Here is a 16,513-nt window from a genome sequence, read left to right on the forward strand (position 1 = left end):
AGAACAGCACTGCAATTTCAATGTGTCAGTGCAGTCCTTAATGGAATTTTTTGCTATCCTGTGATCATCCTCTCAAGACTAAGATTGCTTTTGCAGCTACCCCTAAAAAGTCTCTGTGCTGATGCAGAAATACTCTTAGAATTCTGACATGGTGTAAATTATAATAATTTTTAATATCACTGGCAAATTTATCAGGTGCAATAACAAGTCTGGGTAGTTTCTGCCTTCCTCACCCCCTCACTTTCTCTTCCCCTCTTTTTGAGTTGAATTCCCTTTCACCAGTGTTCTGAATATGAACAAAAACTTTAAAGAAGGATAAAGATAAGGGCTAGTCCCGCAGTATTTCTCTTATCAAACATCCAAAGGATTTAGGTTATGAAAGGGGATGAGAGGAGCTGTGCTTTGCTCTCACAGCACTCAGCTCTACACCATCAGCAGCATCTGCAGCACAGTGCACTCTCTAAAATGGACTGGGGCATGAGGTCAGGCCTGGCTGAATAATCCCACTTACACAAGGATGTTTCCATCACAAAATAAAAATAGAGGATAAAGTGAAGGGCATTGTCTGCCATTAGCAATAAGATGGGACCCTTGTGCAAGGAGGTGCACTTGTTTTGAGAAGTACACTGGGATTGGTTTTATCTTCTTTCTATCCACAAGTCCATGAGCAGGGTGGTCCCTCCTGGGCTGTTGAACAGCATTAAATGTATGCACAGAGCTTTCCTCAGTCTAGGCAGGTGCCAGTGAATTCCCTCCCCACTGTTCAATCAAACCTTTCTGCTGCAATCAGTAGGGCATCTCCTCTAAATTGTGGGATCCAGATTGTGCCCTAAAGTACATTCTTTCACTGACCACACACCCTCAGACTTCACAAAAAATCCCAGGTTCTATAATGCAATATGATATACTTTCTATTAATAAGGGAAGATCTTGACTTTGCAGCTGATGTTGAGTACTGTATGTGTCATTTTGTGTCTAAAATGTTTTTCTGGAGGCCTCACCACTATGCTGTAGCAGGCCTTTACAAATGTTACATTGTACATGAGCTGTTCCATTTTCATGACAGTATGCTGAACAAAATTATGCTTTTTAATATGGTGAGGCTGCAAAACACCAGCAGTTTGATTGTCAGGTCCTGGCCTTCAACTCCCGCCCCTAAAGCATGGTCCTTGCTGTGAACTCTGCTTGGCTCACAGCTGGAACCATGACTGTGGGGCAGCAGCAGCCAGGGGCCAGCCCTTCTTACCCTACTGAACACTTCAGACCTGGCTCTGGAGAGACCTGCTGGATTAACCCAGTTCCCTTGTGACTGGATCATCAGCAGGAGAACCCAGACTCTCCCCCTTCCCTAGATCTCACAGCTGACACACTGTGTATTCCTGATTTGGGGTTCTCCATTAAACCACATTTCCACCCAAACTGTTGCTTTGTGTAGGAGGTATTTTCACTGTGGAGGCCAAGTTTAGAACAGTCATAATAAAGTATGGACCTTTATGGGTGCCACAGGCCACTAAGCAAACATGAGCAGTTACTCAGTTTCCTACTTAAAAGAGATAGCAGTGATGGATTTTGGCAGTTTAGGTAGGCGCCTGTGTTATTTCCATGTTCTGGAGAAGTTCAGGTGAGCAACACATGAGTGCCTGGAAAGCTTAAAGGGAGTTAGAATGATATTGGATCAACATCCAGCTCCCAGTCAGCAGGGCTGCAGAGTTGGAGGGTGACTGAGCAGCTGCCTGGGGCATCATCCAGCCCTCACAGAATCACACAGAATATGCTGAGTTGGAAGGGACCCACAAGGATCGTGGAGTCCAGCTCCTGGCCCTGCACAGAACCATCCCCAAGAGTCACATCGTGTGCCTGAGAGAGTTCACACAACCCTCAGCTGTAACGCATACACCTTCTGTAAAGGGTGCCAGGGGAAGAACTCCATAGCAGTAAGTGATTCACAGAACGCTAAGGGCTTGGAATGGAGCATCGATCAAAACCCTGCCAGGGGCAGGGGCACCTTGGACTGGAACAGGTGCTCAAGGCGTGACAGAACCTGGCTGTGAACGCTGCCAGCGATGGAGCAGCCACGGCCCCCGTGGGCAGCCTGTGCCAGTCTCTGACCAGTCCCTCTCTCCTCCATGCCGGAGCTGGATTTCACCGCTGCCTTAGGAGCCAGCCCTGGGTAGCGGTAACTCCTGCAGGCCCCGGAGCGGGGGTTTCAGTTCCCACGGGGCTCTGAGGCCGAACCGCGGCAATCCTGCGCTCCGGTAGGCGGCCCCACCCGCCGCAGGCCCCGTGTTCCCGGGTAGGCCTGGGCCGGGCAGAACGGGGCCGGCGGGGCGGTGACCCGGCCCCGCAGTGCGGCCGTGCCGGGGCTGCGCGGTGCCGCGGGCCGCTTGTTCCCTCCGCGCCGCCGTACGCGGCTACAGCCGCGCCCGCCCCTCACGGCCCGGCCCGGCCCGCCGGGGCCGCCGCCCGCCCGAGGAGCCGCTGGGCCGGCTCGGGGAGGCGGAGGGAGCCACGGGGCCCCATGCGGGGCGGCAGCGGCTCCAGCCCGGGCCTGCCCAGGCCGTTGGCTCCTCCCTTGGGGAAGGAGGGTGCGCCGGGGCCGCCCCCGCGGTGTGACGGGGAGCGCAGCCCGAGCGGCCGCGGGCGCCGGGCCTGACCCGGCGGGCGTCGGCACCACCTCCGCGGCCCGGCCCGGCCCGCCCGCCCGTCGGCGGCCACAATGTTCTCCCTCAAGCAGCCCAAACCCACCTTCAAGTCGTACCTTCTGCCTCAGGTAACCGCCTTTTACTGCCATTACCGACCTGCCCTCCCTGCCCTGCCCTGCCCTGCCCTGCCTGCCCCGGGCCGTCCCTGTCCCTGGCCGAGGTGCCGCCGGGGGCTGTGCCCGCTGGCCCGGGGGCTGTGCCGGCTGTGCCCGCTGGCCCGGGGGTGGCGAACAGCACCTGCGGAGGGGCTGCCGGGTCCCCGAGCCCTCCGTGGCACCGGGAAACAAAAGCTGCGCAGCCGGTCCGGGGTGCAGCCCCTCGGCCTCCGGGTCCCCGCGCCGCACACGGACAGAGTCCGCACGGCGGTCTGTCCGGAAGCCGGACTTGTATCAAAATAAAGTCTCGTGTTCATTACAATCGGCCCGTGGCAGATTATTTTGGAAAGTTGTGAGTTATGCTTCAGGTGTTTGGGCTCGCTTTGCTCGCAGCGCTGGGCGGGATCAGGAGAAAGCATTGGGCAGCTGTGCAGATAGTTAAACTCTCACTTGTAGCCACCGCTTCATGTTTAGGACGTGTCTGATGGCATAAATAAGAAACCAAGTATATCTATCAATTATATATAGCGCATATAGTACTAAGTATGTCGAGAACCACCAGGACTTTTTGTCTCATCTGGATGTGCACTTGACACAAAGTGGTATTTGTTTGCTTTAGACAAGACAGGACCTCTTCTAGCAACATGTTTGACATGTTGACTCATTTTTTGTTTTTTCCCAATTTCTTAGTAGAAGTGAGATGTCGATGTAACACAGTTCTGGATATTCCTTGTCCTGGGAAATGGTTATATTGCTATCATTGTAGGAAATGTGGGTTATTTCACTAAAGGTTCCAGTCTTTTTATAGAAGTTTTTAATTTTTAACGTTTGAAACTGAAGTGCAAGTAGGCATATGCATGTTCTAGGCCTTAGGTTTTTTTGAAATCTTTCCTATGTTGGAAAGCTGTGCATGTTAGAAGTTAGTAGAGTTACTTTGAACTTGAGTGTCTATATCTGTAAAACTTGTTGAAAATCTTGAGCCATTATGTAGTATCAAGCCAAATTGGTTTTTATTCATCCTGCGACTTGTGATAGTTTGGGTTACCCAATTTGTTAAACATGAATATTTTAAATATTTTTTATTCTTTTGGTACAATGTAAATGCCCTCAAAACTGTTAAAAACTCTTTCTATGACTGGATTCCAGCTCCTTAAGATGAACCTTTTCGCTTAAAACAACTTTCTCTTGTGTACAAGCAGGTCAAACCTGTGTCTGACTGTAAAGTTCTGAGCCTTAAGTTAATTATCTCTTTTTTTTTTTTTCTTTTATTCCAGGCTGATGAAAATATAGCATCAGAACCAAGGATTAAAAAACTGGAACCAGTACTTTTACCAGGTAGGCATGAATCAAGAATTTGACAAATACCTCTGTTGGTGTTGATTTTGGTATATTTTAATCTTAGCATTGTTCATTGAGGGAATATTGCTTTTGAGCAGAAAAAGGTAGTGGTACTTGTTTCTGTAGAAACTTATTCTAACACACCTGAAACACTAAATAAATACATAGGCAGTTTTGCCTGTGTGATGCTGTACTACATATAGAATAATGTCTTGGTTTTATTATGAGTATTGGAAATTAAACCACTGTTAAGTGTTTTTGCATTCTTGGTAACTTTCAGAAGAATACCAGTAATTACACTTTTATCGGACAGATTTTACCTGTGTGCAGAACCCAGTAGCAAAGCCTGTGTCAGAGTCTTCATTTAAAATAAAGGAAAATAGTCACAGAATTTCCAGTATGTGGATATGATTGAATTCTGTATTGGAAAACTTGTAATGCCATCTTTATTCATTTACTCTTATTGAATATGGTGCTGTTAGGTAAATTTGGAATTTGTGTCTTCAGACCTACAGAATAATATTTTTGGAGTGTGGATGAAATAAAGAGATGCTTTTATTACTGTTCATCATAGCATATTTATAAAAATGTAGGGTATTAATGACATCCATATTTTAAATAAGAAATAATCTCTGGTAGATGACAGTTTGAGCAATGAGGATTTCTAAAAGCCTTTTTCAGGCATGGAAGGAACAATCTACTGTTCCCAAGATTACTTTCACTGCAAACTGTACATCACAGTAATAAATTTGGCTTGCAGTTCCTAAGGATAATTTTGAGCTTAAAACGATATCATACTACAGTTTTTTTCTTATCATTCAGAATGTCTATTTAAAAATATGAATTTACACACACACTGATGTAGGTATAAACAACTCTTAAAAATTATTTCTGTCACTGCTTTACATGGGCCTGTTGCTAATTAAGCAATACTAATTGATATGTGATATGGTCCAGTGGGGTACCTAGGAGGCTGAAATACTGTGGCAGAGGTTCAACTGAAAGAGTAAATAACAACTGCCTGACATTCTTCATGAAACAAAAGAATGCAGAGTTTGCTTGAGGCATAAATGCCCTAAAATACATTGCTGAGATTGCTTGATATTTGAAATAGTTATATTTTTATGCTTGCAAAACCTCTGCTTACCACTTGGCATCTCAGTGATTGTGTTGCAGTTGATTTTCATCCAAGGCCTTTGACTCACAAGGAAGTGACTGCATGTTCTTCTCTGAGACATTCCACAGCCACTGCAGGGCAGTGCGAGAGTGCTGTGCTCCAAATGCAGCACATCTTGCCTCTGCTGTGGGGCCTGGCCAGGAGCAGTCACAAAAAGTAACTTCTGTGCTGCCACTTCTTGCAGTGTGGTTCATGCTCTATTTGTGCAACTCCAGAGTACTCTTAAAATGACTGGGTTTGTTTTCTCAACTGGCTTGTATTTATTCCCTCTTTGCATCATTTTCCTTGTTTGCACCCTCTTTGAAGTCAGCATTTGATGGCTTTTGGGACATTTGTAGTAAGTTGCCTCAAGTTATGTAGAAACCACAGTATGAGGTACCACAGATTTTAATTTCCACTTCCATATCATTCTAAGGTATTATTTTGAATTATTTCAAAATAAGATTCACTGCTCTGTATAGCCACAGAGTAGCTCTGACAAAATCTGTTCATGACTCTGTATGAGAGTTGGAAGGGTGTTAGAAGTGACTTATTTAAAATTACCTAAATGCAGTTCTTCCTGTTTGAAGTTAAGCACCAGCCTAAAGACATTTTTTGTTTCTGTCATCAGCCGTGCTGTGGAAAAGTGCATAAACAAGTACACTTTGTACTGTTGGATAGACTGGCTTGTGGATTTGTCATAGCCCGAGTTACTGGCCAAATTCCAGCTCATTTAATTATATTAAGGCTGACTTGCACTTCCTTGTAAATACAGTTTCACTATGGCATTCCTAATACCCTATCCTTAACAATTGTGTGAAATTGCTTTTGCTCTCAGGAACAGAGATAAACCTGAGTGGCTGAATGTTTGTTACGCTTTTTTAAGGAGTGGAGTTTTTAAGGAGTTCTTTTGGAATTAAGTTACATTAGCACAAGTGGGTACTGGCTTTAGTAATCTTTAAAACCTGCAAATGGTTGTATTAAACTTTTGATTCCTAAAACTTAGTGACTCTGAGGGAGTGGCTTGCTTACTAATTCCAAAGGAGCTAAATACCCTGCTGTCTAACTTGTATTTCTGTGCAGTGAGGGTTAGGACAAGGAGTTACAGGCTAGGAAATAATACATCTGGTTAGAAAATGAAGTGGATTTTACTTGAAAAAAGAAAATTCATTGCAATCAACTTTGAGCCTATAGAGTTTGTTTTGAAGGTTTCCTCTGTAGTCCAGAGCCCACATCTCATCAGAATTTGGAGCAAAAGCATGTGTTCACATGGAACTGTATGTCCTGAGGAGGCTGTTTACTGGGAAAAGGAACAAGTATCATTTAAAACAAGTGAAAACCTTGGTTGTAAGGGACAACTCTGATACTGCAATAGGGAAAAGCAAGTAGTTTTATAGAATTTGGTATAATTTCATTGCAAAACAGATGATACAGGTTTGAGGTGGAGTTATAAAAACATTTTCTTTTTCTTTCTGAAGTTCTGTTTTCCTAGTGTTAGCTCTGTGAGTGAGAGTTTCTGCAGAATTAGTTAAGAGTTGGCCTCTGTAACAGTTTCACTTTTTCCCCCTTTGTTTGTGTACATTGCTAGTTTTATAAGCATGTCAAAGAGGAAAATTACAGAAATAGCAGGTAGTGCAGCAGTCAAAGTGCCTTGCCTGGCTGGTCGGAAATTGGTCTGTTTACCTTTGGGGAGTGCGAGTTCACGTTGTTAAACCTGAAGGTGTTTTTGTTCTGGGGATCAGCTGTAGCCTGTTTTCCACAACTGTGTCTGTAGCATTTCCAAGTCATGAACCGGATCATTGAAAAAACTGTCCAGCACAAGTGAGCTGTGGATGCAGAGTCTCCGTGCTGTGAGTGGCAGAGCAGGACAGGGATGGGCTGTGGATGCAGAGTCTCCATGCTGTGAATGGCAGAGCAGGACAGGGATGGGCAGTGAATGCAGCGAGTCTCCACGCTGTGAGTGGCAGAGCAGGACAGGGATGGGCTGTGGATGCAGAGTCTCCACGCTGTGAATGGCAGAGCAGGACAGGGATGGGCTGTGGATGCAGAGTCTCCACGCTGTGAGTGGCAGAGCAGCGTGCAGAGGTGCAGCACAGGGATGGACAATGGGCCAGTCTGATGTCTCTGCTGGAACCAGTGCCACACTGTGGTTTGGGCAACACTAGGCAATGAGATCCTCCCTGTTGCTCACACAGGGCATTCTGCAGCAGATTATGTAAGCAGTGGAGCATCTGATTGTCGCCCAGTATGCTAATTTACTAGTAGATTAAGATAGTAGTTGTTACTTGTAAGTTCTTTACAGAAAGGCTGGAAATGGTTAATAAATTATAGACTAAACTGAATTACAATAATAGTTTTTCTCTTTAAGGCTTGTTCGTGCTAAGGCAAGTTCAAGGGGCAGTGGTGGTGAAGTGCTGCTGAAAGCAGCTGTGCACAGGCTGTTGTGTCTGCCCGGTTTTGTGGTCAGATGACAGAAGTGACCCTGAGGGCTGTCACTGGTGTGTGGTGGGTGACCAGCAGGGCACAAGCACGGCTGGGCAGGGACAGCTGTCACCTCTGGCTGCCAGTGGCACCGAGGGACAGGGGAGCAGGGCAAGCTGCTCCAGCTGCTCCCTCTGCAGAGTGCAGCATGGGGAATATCCTCTTGCAGGAGCCTCATGGGGACACCCGAGTGAGGAGCCACAGGATATCACAGAAACAGTGCTGCCCAGTTCAGTTCCTCTTGCTGGATTTGTCTTACTTGGGTTTATGCTGTTGCTTTCTATAGCTGTGTAAACGTTTATCACCCACAGCTTCACAGGGTAACAAGTTCCATACTTTAATTATATGCTGTCAGAACTCCTTTTAATTGATTTTATTTTTCTGAAATTACCACCATCCTTTGGATAAATCCTAGTTCTTGTAGGGCACAGCAAACATCAAGCCATATTCCTCCATTTCATGCAAGTTGTGATTTTTAGACATGTGTTCTATGTCCACTTTGTTTTGCCTCCTTTTGGCCTAATTGTCTCAGTAGGTCCTTAAAATGAAGTTTCTTATATCTGTAATCATCTTTTTGATTAATTCTGAACGAGTTCCTGTTTTTGGCTGAGATGGAATTATGTATCCTGTTCAAGATTTTTGCCATTGAATATATTCAGCTTTTATTTAATAATGCTGATTGACTTTACCACCTGTTTTTTTGATATCTGTTGGCTTTTTTATATATATATGCCTTTAGAAAGGCAAGTGACTGTAGAAATTTAATTTTGTGAGGTTTTTAAGACTGTATCATGGAAAGATTTAATCTTTTAGAAGAGTCTGTTTCTCTCGCAAGTTAGCTCCCAGCTTTTTGGGTTTTTTTCTGCTTTCTGCAATTCCTTGTCACATTGAGTCATGTGTTCCAGAGCAGCTGCAGCGCATCATGTGATGTGAGAGGGAAACCCGCTGCTCTCTGAGGCACCCTTGTGCGGTGGTGCCCCAGGTAGGTTCTGCCGTCCCTGCTCCGGACCCTGCTCCGTTCCCGGCCTTTCTCTGCCCCGCCGTGTGCCCGGCCAGGGCCCGGGTTAATGAGGTTAATGAGGTTAATGGGCTTAATGAGTAACCCCCGCGATCTCTCGGGTCTGCCCCGCTTGCCTCTTAGGAATCATTTTGCCTTAGTGCCTCCGAGGGAAAACTGGGGTTGTTCACTTGGTACAAGTGCCGTGCTGTCGGTGCCTTTTCCTGTGGCTGTTTCTGGAATGAGGTACTGATATTCAGGAAGGCATTACCTGATCTGCCTGTCCGTGCTGATAGCCCCTGAGCAGAACTTGCCCCAAGGCAGCTCCTCACTGCTCCAGAGCTGCTGATTCTCCTCCCCAGTGCTCTGGAGAGCTCGCCAAGGCTCCCTCCCTGCGCTGCTGAGTAAGACCCATCATATTGCAGGGTCAGGCTTTTTCCCGGCATCCAGCTTTCTATTTGAAACTGAAATGTTACTGTGAAAATTCATTTGTTTGTTTTTAGAATTAATAGGTGATATTAAAAAGAAAGCAAAAAAGTTTTGTAGCTGCAACTTGTTTTCACAAATCAGTGTCATACAAGAGCATGAAATTATTTTCAGCATTTAAGAATGGCCAGATTAGAAGATCAGAATGGCAATTTCATGAAATTATTTTCAGCATTTAAGAATGGCCAGATTAGAACATCAGAATGGCAATTTCATGAAATTATTTTCAGCATTTAAGAATGGCCAGATTAGAAGATCAGAATGGCAATTTGGAAAATAATGCAATTCCCTGAAGCTTTTTAAAAGTAGATGTTGCAGGTTTTTTTGTTGTCTGTACAAAGTTTGCCAGAAGTTTGATGTAAGTTATGAGTGTTTTGAATTCTGGATTTGAAGGTTGAAACAACAGGTTTCTGCAAACTAGTTTTTCATACTGCAAGAAGTTTAAAATGAACCAAACATTTGACTTAGATTTAGAATGAGATGTCACTTACAGTAAGTATATACTAAGTACTCTTTTCTGTTACAGCTTTTTTGTTTGTTTGGCTCAAAATAAATTTTCAGACGTGGTTTGGGTTCAGTTAATTGCTTGTTCTGTGTTTGGGTTTGATTTTTTTTAAGGACATAAGTACAACCAAGGCGGTCTGCATGCAGAATCTAAGTACCAGATACAATCTTAGAAGTAGATTTTGCTGGACGGAGGAATGTTGTCCTGCCTTTTGTTATAAAAGGCATTTCTTAAAGCTTCTGACTAGTAATATATTTTAGTATTTGTAAACATCTGCAAAAATAATTTCATATATGTAACAGATTAGCCATAGGCCAATATGGGAATATTTCCTTGAAGCTAGAAAGATGACTCTCTTTTAAAATTAAGTATTTTAATGTTTTTACATGTGCATTTTGCAAAGAAGTTATGAAATAATTGGTTTCTGCCCACTCTGCCCACACTTATTTAGTGCTACAAGCCATTTAAATCCAGTAAATTCTGAATTGTCATCTGTCCAAGCTACTGGGGGTTTCGTCTCTTGACAATTATATTTTCTTCCAATGAAGCAAGTCTTCAGTGAACTGATTCCAAACTAATTTCTAAACAAATGCTTCTGTATTACTTTATTTGTTAAGCCAAACCTGTATAATTTAACAAAGACTCAGGAGTACATTAGCAGTTCAGCATCTATAGCTTGTATCGGTAACATAGTTATGAAATAACAAGCTGAAAACCTCAGTCTTCTCAAATTGTTCCTGATTATATTGTTTTGGCAAAGTCAGGGTTTGGGAATCTGTAGTTTATGTAGCAGAGTTAAAAATATGCAAACACCAAGCACACTCCCTGGTCACTGTCTTGTCTATTGTTGACATTACAGAACTCTGACCAAATCATTGTTAAAACTCTTGCTGGAGGGGTTCTGGTGACAAGAGTTTATTTTAATTTGGCCCAACTATCCATACAGATGCCAACAGGAGCTGTTTATTATTTTATTTTTCTCACACACAGGTGTGTTCTTATTAACTACTTCATGCTGACACCTTTTTGTGCAACCAAAGAACAAGCCAGATCAGGGCTAATTCAGGTGAAATTTGAACTGACAAAAAAGGAAGAAAAGATCCATTTTTAACTGGATCAGTTCTCTGATGAGACTAACAAAGTCTGCCATAAATGGCAGTGCCAGCACAAGCCTTGAGGTGGAAGTGAAGGTGGAATAATGAACTGTTTCTACTTGAGTGGTAATAAAAGTTCCTGGATTAGAGCAACTCTGTAAGCAGATTTTTAGTTTGATGCAATACTTTGGTTTCGATCTGTTTGATAGTGAGAGCTTTGCTCCAGATGGATGTTCCCTTCTTGCCATCTGAACTCCTGGTTTGTTGCCTACTCTACATTTTTGTGTCCTTCACTGCGGTTCTGAGATGTGGGGAAAGCTTTAGTGAGCATCCCATCCTAATTCAGAAAAGCCATTATCTTCTCAGGTCCTAGCTGTGGGTTTGTTTGGCTTTGTTTTTGTTTTTTGCAATGTTCATAACGATTAGTCATTACTGGGCAAATACTGATTTTAATCTTGTTATCATGCATGGGGAAACACAGAGATGATCATTGAAGACTTACCAGGAAGCCTTTATTTTTTTGCTACTTTTTCCCTTATTGAGCATTAAAAAAAATTATCTAAGCTCTTTTCTCTTAGCACACTAGAGAAACTAAAATATTAATATATGATATTTTAATAACATTTTTCTAATAAGACTGGCAAAGCAAGCTCTTTTGGTACTGTGCATTTATAACACACCACTCTCCAAACAGTGGTCGGAGTTGTTCTTTGGTATCTCAGGTTCTCCTGTTAAAAATTAATGCAAATTGCTTTTCATTCCACAATAATCACAGAATTGAGCTGTCCTTTTGGAACAACCTTGTAGGAGCTCATGAAAATCAGAAAATAGGTGAAAGACAATTATTTCATGAGCTTACAAATACTTTTTTTTTCCTTAAGTTTGGAAATGCCTGAGCACACTGAACAGAAGATTCATTTAGAAGTGGATTAGAGACATTTACATCTAAATGCTTGATGCATACTAATAAACTCATACAATTTTGGTATTCTCTCCACAAGAGAGCAGATAAAGGGACAAAAATGTTGTAGATTTCAGTTACTTATTAATGAAGTTTTTATTGGAAATTCTTACTTGGGAAATTCTGAAAGTTAATTATTTGCCAAATATTTTACAAGTGAACTCATTATTGTGCATTCTTAACAGTTAAATAGCTACTTGAATTAACTTGAGCTTCTCTATTGTGAACTTGTGAGACTATGTTTCACATTAACAAGCTGGTTTTTTGTTGTCTTACTTGGGTATAATCATTACCAGCATTGTAAATGGGAAACAGCAGTTCAGTTTCCAGGTGCTAGTTGTTTAGGATTTAGGTAGAAATTGCATGATTGCATGAAGTACTTAATAACCTCTGTTATGTTTATGTCTGTTAGACATTGAACGTATCCATAGAGCTTCAATGCTCATTACAGAAAGTTTATGCTGAAAAATCTGTTCTTGTGCTTCTGGTACAGCATTGGGAAAGTTCTCTTAGCAGCATGCAGGGTACCTGCAAACTTATTGAGCTTGTTTGCATTATTAATTTATGGAGTATGATTTCAGCTACTCATTGCCTCTAGCCATTATCAGATTTTTCATGTGATAAAAATACTGTCTGATAGCATTTTAAGGTGTGTATGTGTGTGTGCCATGCCCCATCTCTCAATACATATATGTATTGATCTCTGTGTATATAAAATACTGCTGGGTTTCTTTAATTGTGTAGCACTGTTGTGTTCAGTCAGTATTTTTGGAGTTGTTGAAAACTGGTCAGTCTGTATCACCTCCTGCATTAATGACGTTGTTGCTACTCAAATCAGCCTTCTTTCCTGAAAAGTTACAAATTGCTACCTTTATTAGATAAACAAAAAATTAAACTTGATCCTGTGAGGCAGGGCGCCAAAAGTTGCAAAAATGTAGTAGTGAAAATGGTGTAGAACATCCTTTATTGCAGGAGGTTGGTGATTGTGTTTCTAGTTGTGAGGAGCCAACGTGCCCCGAGCCTGGCGCAGAGCGGTGTGGCTGCAGGCTGGGCAGAGCACAGCTGTGCCCTCCAGTGCTCCTCCTGCTGATCCTGGCCTCAGCAGGGCTCTCCTGCCTCTCTCCCAGCTCCCACGTGTTCCCAGGCTCTGCTGCTGCTCTGTATTTTGGTTGTAGTGGGTTATGCATTATCCTGGATTAGATACATACAATGAATTCTCATAACATCCAACATTTTAACCACTCAGATTGCATGTGCTTTTGCGAGATTTAGCAGAAATTTTCAGAAGTTTAACAGTTTTTGAGGCTGTGTGTTAGGTGGAGAGTGTATTATCTAGAGAGATTCTTCAGTATCTCCTCTTATTTTTGTGATTTGTGTATTCAATGTAGAAATATTTTTATTAAACATGATTAGGCTTTCTCTAAGGGTGGCAACCTGTAATTTCTCTTCTGGTTTCCTGTCAAAGTTTAAACAAACTGCTCTCGTCTCCTGAGATCATTCTTTGACTCTTGGAGTGAGATGGAAGCGTTGACTGCTGTTCCGTGTCTGGAACAGCTTGTGACTGTTTACTGGAAAAAGCAGCAGCTCCATTGTAGAAATGTGCAGTGTAATATCTCTGAATAGCTCTGTTGTTGTCTTGGGTAGGAGAAATCACCTACTCAACTACAAACACAAGAAGGGTTTGTTGTGCAAGTCCTGCCCTTCCTACTCGTGTTGTTTATCTACTTCCCTAAATTTTCATTTTGAAAGGTTTACTATATATATATATATATATATATTGCACATTTTAGATGTCCAAATGAGGTATAAAAGATGGGTCACATAAAATTCCAAACCTGAATCTTGAAAAAAAAAAAAAAAAAGTCAATTTCTAGAGGTGTTTGGAAACTGCTTCTATTAAATTTGCGAACTTTCTCATTCTTTGGCTGAAGTTGGTGTGCACACATTCTCTGTCCTGCTATACCTTAATCCTTAGGTTCAAAATGGACAGTTCTGGGTTAGGGCTGCAAACCTGAGAGCAGAAGATAAGCTAGGCCAGAAAATCCAGAATGTATTTGTGTTGGATGAAATGGAACTAAATGCAGTTGCACTAAAATAGGATTAGAATTAGAATGTTGCAGTGTAGCCACACAATTATGAGGAATGAAGGAGGGAAGTAAAAAGGACTGGCTTTGGAAAAAGAATGATGTAGCAGGCATGTTTTAAACTGTGGTAAATTCAAATTGAAGATGTGTGAATGTTTTTCATTTCTGTTTGGTTACATCAAAATAATGAAGCACTGAAATAGTTTGATAATAGTAATTTGCTTTTAGAAGTGTCTCTTACGTGATAGTAAAAAAATATTATACTTGGTAACAGATAAGTGAATGTTACAAAAAAAAAATCTATGAAGTTGCATTTCGTTTCATGGTGTATTTAGCTCTCCATATTTTTTAATTAGAAATGCAGTGATACACTGTCAGTATGTAGAGAGAGAGGAATAAAAATTACTTAGAACTCAGTTTATGTGGAGGTTGTTTTTCTTCACACACAGGAGGTGACTTAGAACTTCATGTTGAATAGTTGAAGACTTAATACCAACACTGAGGAGAAATTGCTTCAATAAATGGTCTGGGCTTTTGCAGTTATTTAAGTAAATACATTATTTGAAAAAATGTTGGGCCTTAAGAAGTTTCAGGCCAGACATGTATGGAAACATTTTCATTACAATGTTTAACAGAATTCGGGCTTGTCATTCTCATGTACCCCATTATAAGACATTGTTTTCAGCAGCTGTGGACTTGGATGAGCTTTTAGCTATTTGTACTGAAGCTGTCAAAACCTGATTTTTTATTTTCATATTCAAAAGCTTATTTAAGCACATTTTGGCACTGTTTGAGGAAAGACTTTAAAGCTCCAGGAGATCTGTTTATAGATATTTTCACAGTTCCTGCCTGGCCTAGAATACTCATGTATATGATAACGCAGGTCAATGAAACTTGTCTCCTCACATTTTCACACAATCCCAGAACACAGTTCATAATTCTGGCAGCTCAAGGCTACAGACTTAGGCCAAGACATTTTCATAGCTGAACAACTGAGCCAAAAGCAGAGATGCTGCTGCTGCTCTTGGTGACTTCCAGGCAGATCCCTGATTGTATCAGGGGCCAGAGATCCAGTAGGACCAGTAGGACAGCTGGGTGAAATAGCTGAGGGGCTGGAGGGCCTGGAGACAGCAAGAGGTGCATTTCTCTCAAGTGTCTGGGACACTGAAGGCAGTCATTTCAAGCTGTGGTTACTTGGCTGCAGTGGTAATCACCTGAGGCACGACCTGCTCTGCAGCAGGAGCTGAATGGGGAATTTATTGCAGGCTGTGGTTCTGCTCCCTGCACATGCAGTAGCTGACTGCTGCCAGTGCAGCTGCCCCAAGAGCTGCTGCTCCTTGCAGAGCATGACTGTGGGATGGCATTTCAGGCAACTGGGACTGAACATGCCAAACCTATTAACAGCAAATTGGGCTTCAGCAATCTTTAGTGCTTAGTTTCTTCTAAGCAGAATCTCAGAGCCAATATGAAATTACACTTTTCTTGGAACACACTTGTACTCCCACGCTATTTATGGTAGACAGCAGCAGCAGGAGGTGGTTGATCTGATGACAGAAGTGAAAGCCCTGTACAGAAATAAAAGGAATTGCTAAGTTAGATTGCTGAAGGAAGAGTTATGGTTTAGCTTTCAGAAATCTTGGCTGTGGAACTGAAAAGTATCATTTTCACTTTTTAAATGGTCCTCAGTCTCATTTGCCTATATGCTTTTATTATTTTATAGCTTATGCCAGACCAATTAGCATAATTTGTATTTTTCTTCATTTGAATCTTCTGTTTTATGAAGGAAATCCAGAAATATCTCTTTAATTAGACAGTCACAGTAAAAAGCTGGAAATATGTTTGTGTTCTGTTTTCTGACGCCACCTGAAAATGTCTTTAGAAATGAAAATGTGATGTGGCCTGATGATTCTGAGTTCAGGAAGTTCATAAAATTCTCTGAAGTACTTAACAATAGCCAGCTAATTTAAGTTTTTAAAATTAATACTACCTGAAGTACAAGAATGTATGCTTGTTTAAAGGACAGTGTTGTTCAAACACATGAATTTTTAATAGTGGAGAATTGCAGAGCTTGATCTCCAGATCTAAGGGAAGTGGTGTGTGGTTTTGTTGGGTTTGACTGGAGGTTTGGTTTCTTGTGGAGTTTCTTTTGGTTTTTGTTATTTGAGAATTGTTTTGGTTTTAAGTTGGTTGTTTTTGTTGGTTTTGGGTTTTGTTTTATTTTAACTACTGCACAAAATTGTCCATTTTGGAATGGTAGTTTTCTCTTTTCCCTGGAGTGGTGTTAGATAAACTCCATGTTTACCCACAAGAGGTGGATAACTTGAAACTGGTAGAGTTAGGGGTTCCTTGGTACTACAGACTTGGAATTCTTGTACCTCCAGGATTTATAAAGGCTTCTCCTTTCCCCTCCCTTTCTTCTGTTTCAGGTGAAATTGTGGTGAACGAAGTAAATTTTGTAAGAAAGTGCATTGCAACAGACACGAGCCAGTATGATCTGTGGGGCAAGCTGGTTTGCACTAACTTCAAGATTTCCTTTATTACAGATGACCCAATGCCACTGCAGGTTGGTTATTGCTCCCATGGCTACATCGTGAATGAGAAAGTGGAATTATTC

At 42.1% G+C, this 16,513-nt stretch overlaps 1 protein-coding gene across 2 annotated transcripts in view; it reads left to right on the forward strand.

The window, feature by feature from the left end:
• Positions 1 to 2,654: 2,654 nt before the first annotated feature.
• Positions 2,655 to 16,513, forward strand: part of MTMR10 (myotubularin related protein 10) — a 35,735-nt gene continuing 21,876 nt past the window's right edge. Inside the window, exons 1-3 of one of the 2 annotated variants that reach the window (XM_063169537.1) lie at positions 2,655 to 2,770; positions 4,072 to 4,132; positions 16,326 to 16,462. In XM_063169537.1, coding sequence (XP_063025607.1) covers positions 2,717 to 2,770; positions 4,072 to 4,132; positions 16,326 to 16,462 — 252 coding nt within the window. In that variant the 5' untranslated portion in view covers positions 2,655 to 2,716. Of the gene's footprint in view, positions 2,771 to 4,071; positions 4,133 to 8,673; positions 8,755 to 16,325; positions 16,463 to 16,513 lie in introns of those variants that run through there. The other variant, XM_063169538.1, reaches the window with a different exon arrangement.

This window comes from Melospiza melodia, chromosome 15, assembly GCF_035770615.1.
Source record: "Melospiza melodia melodia isolate bMelMel2 chromosome 15, bMelMel2.pri, whole genome shotgun sequence".
NCBI classification, from domain to species: Eukaryota; Metazoa; Chordata; class Aves; order Passeriformes; family Passerellidae; genus Melospiza; species Melospiza melodia.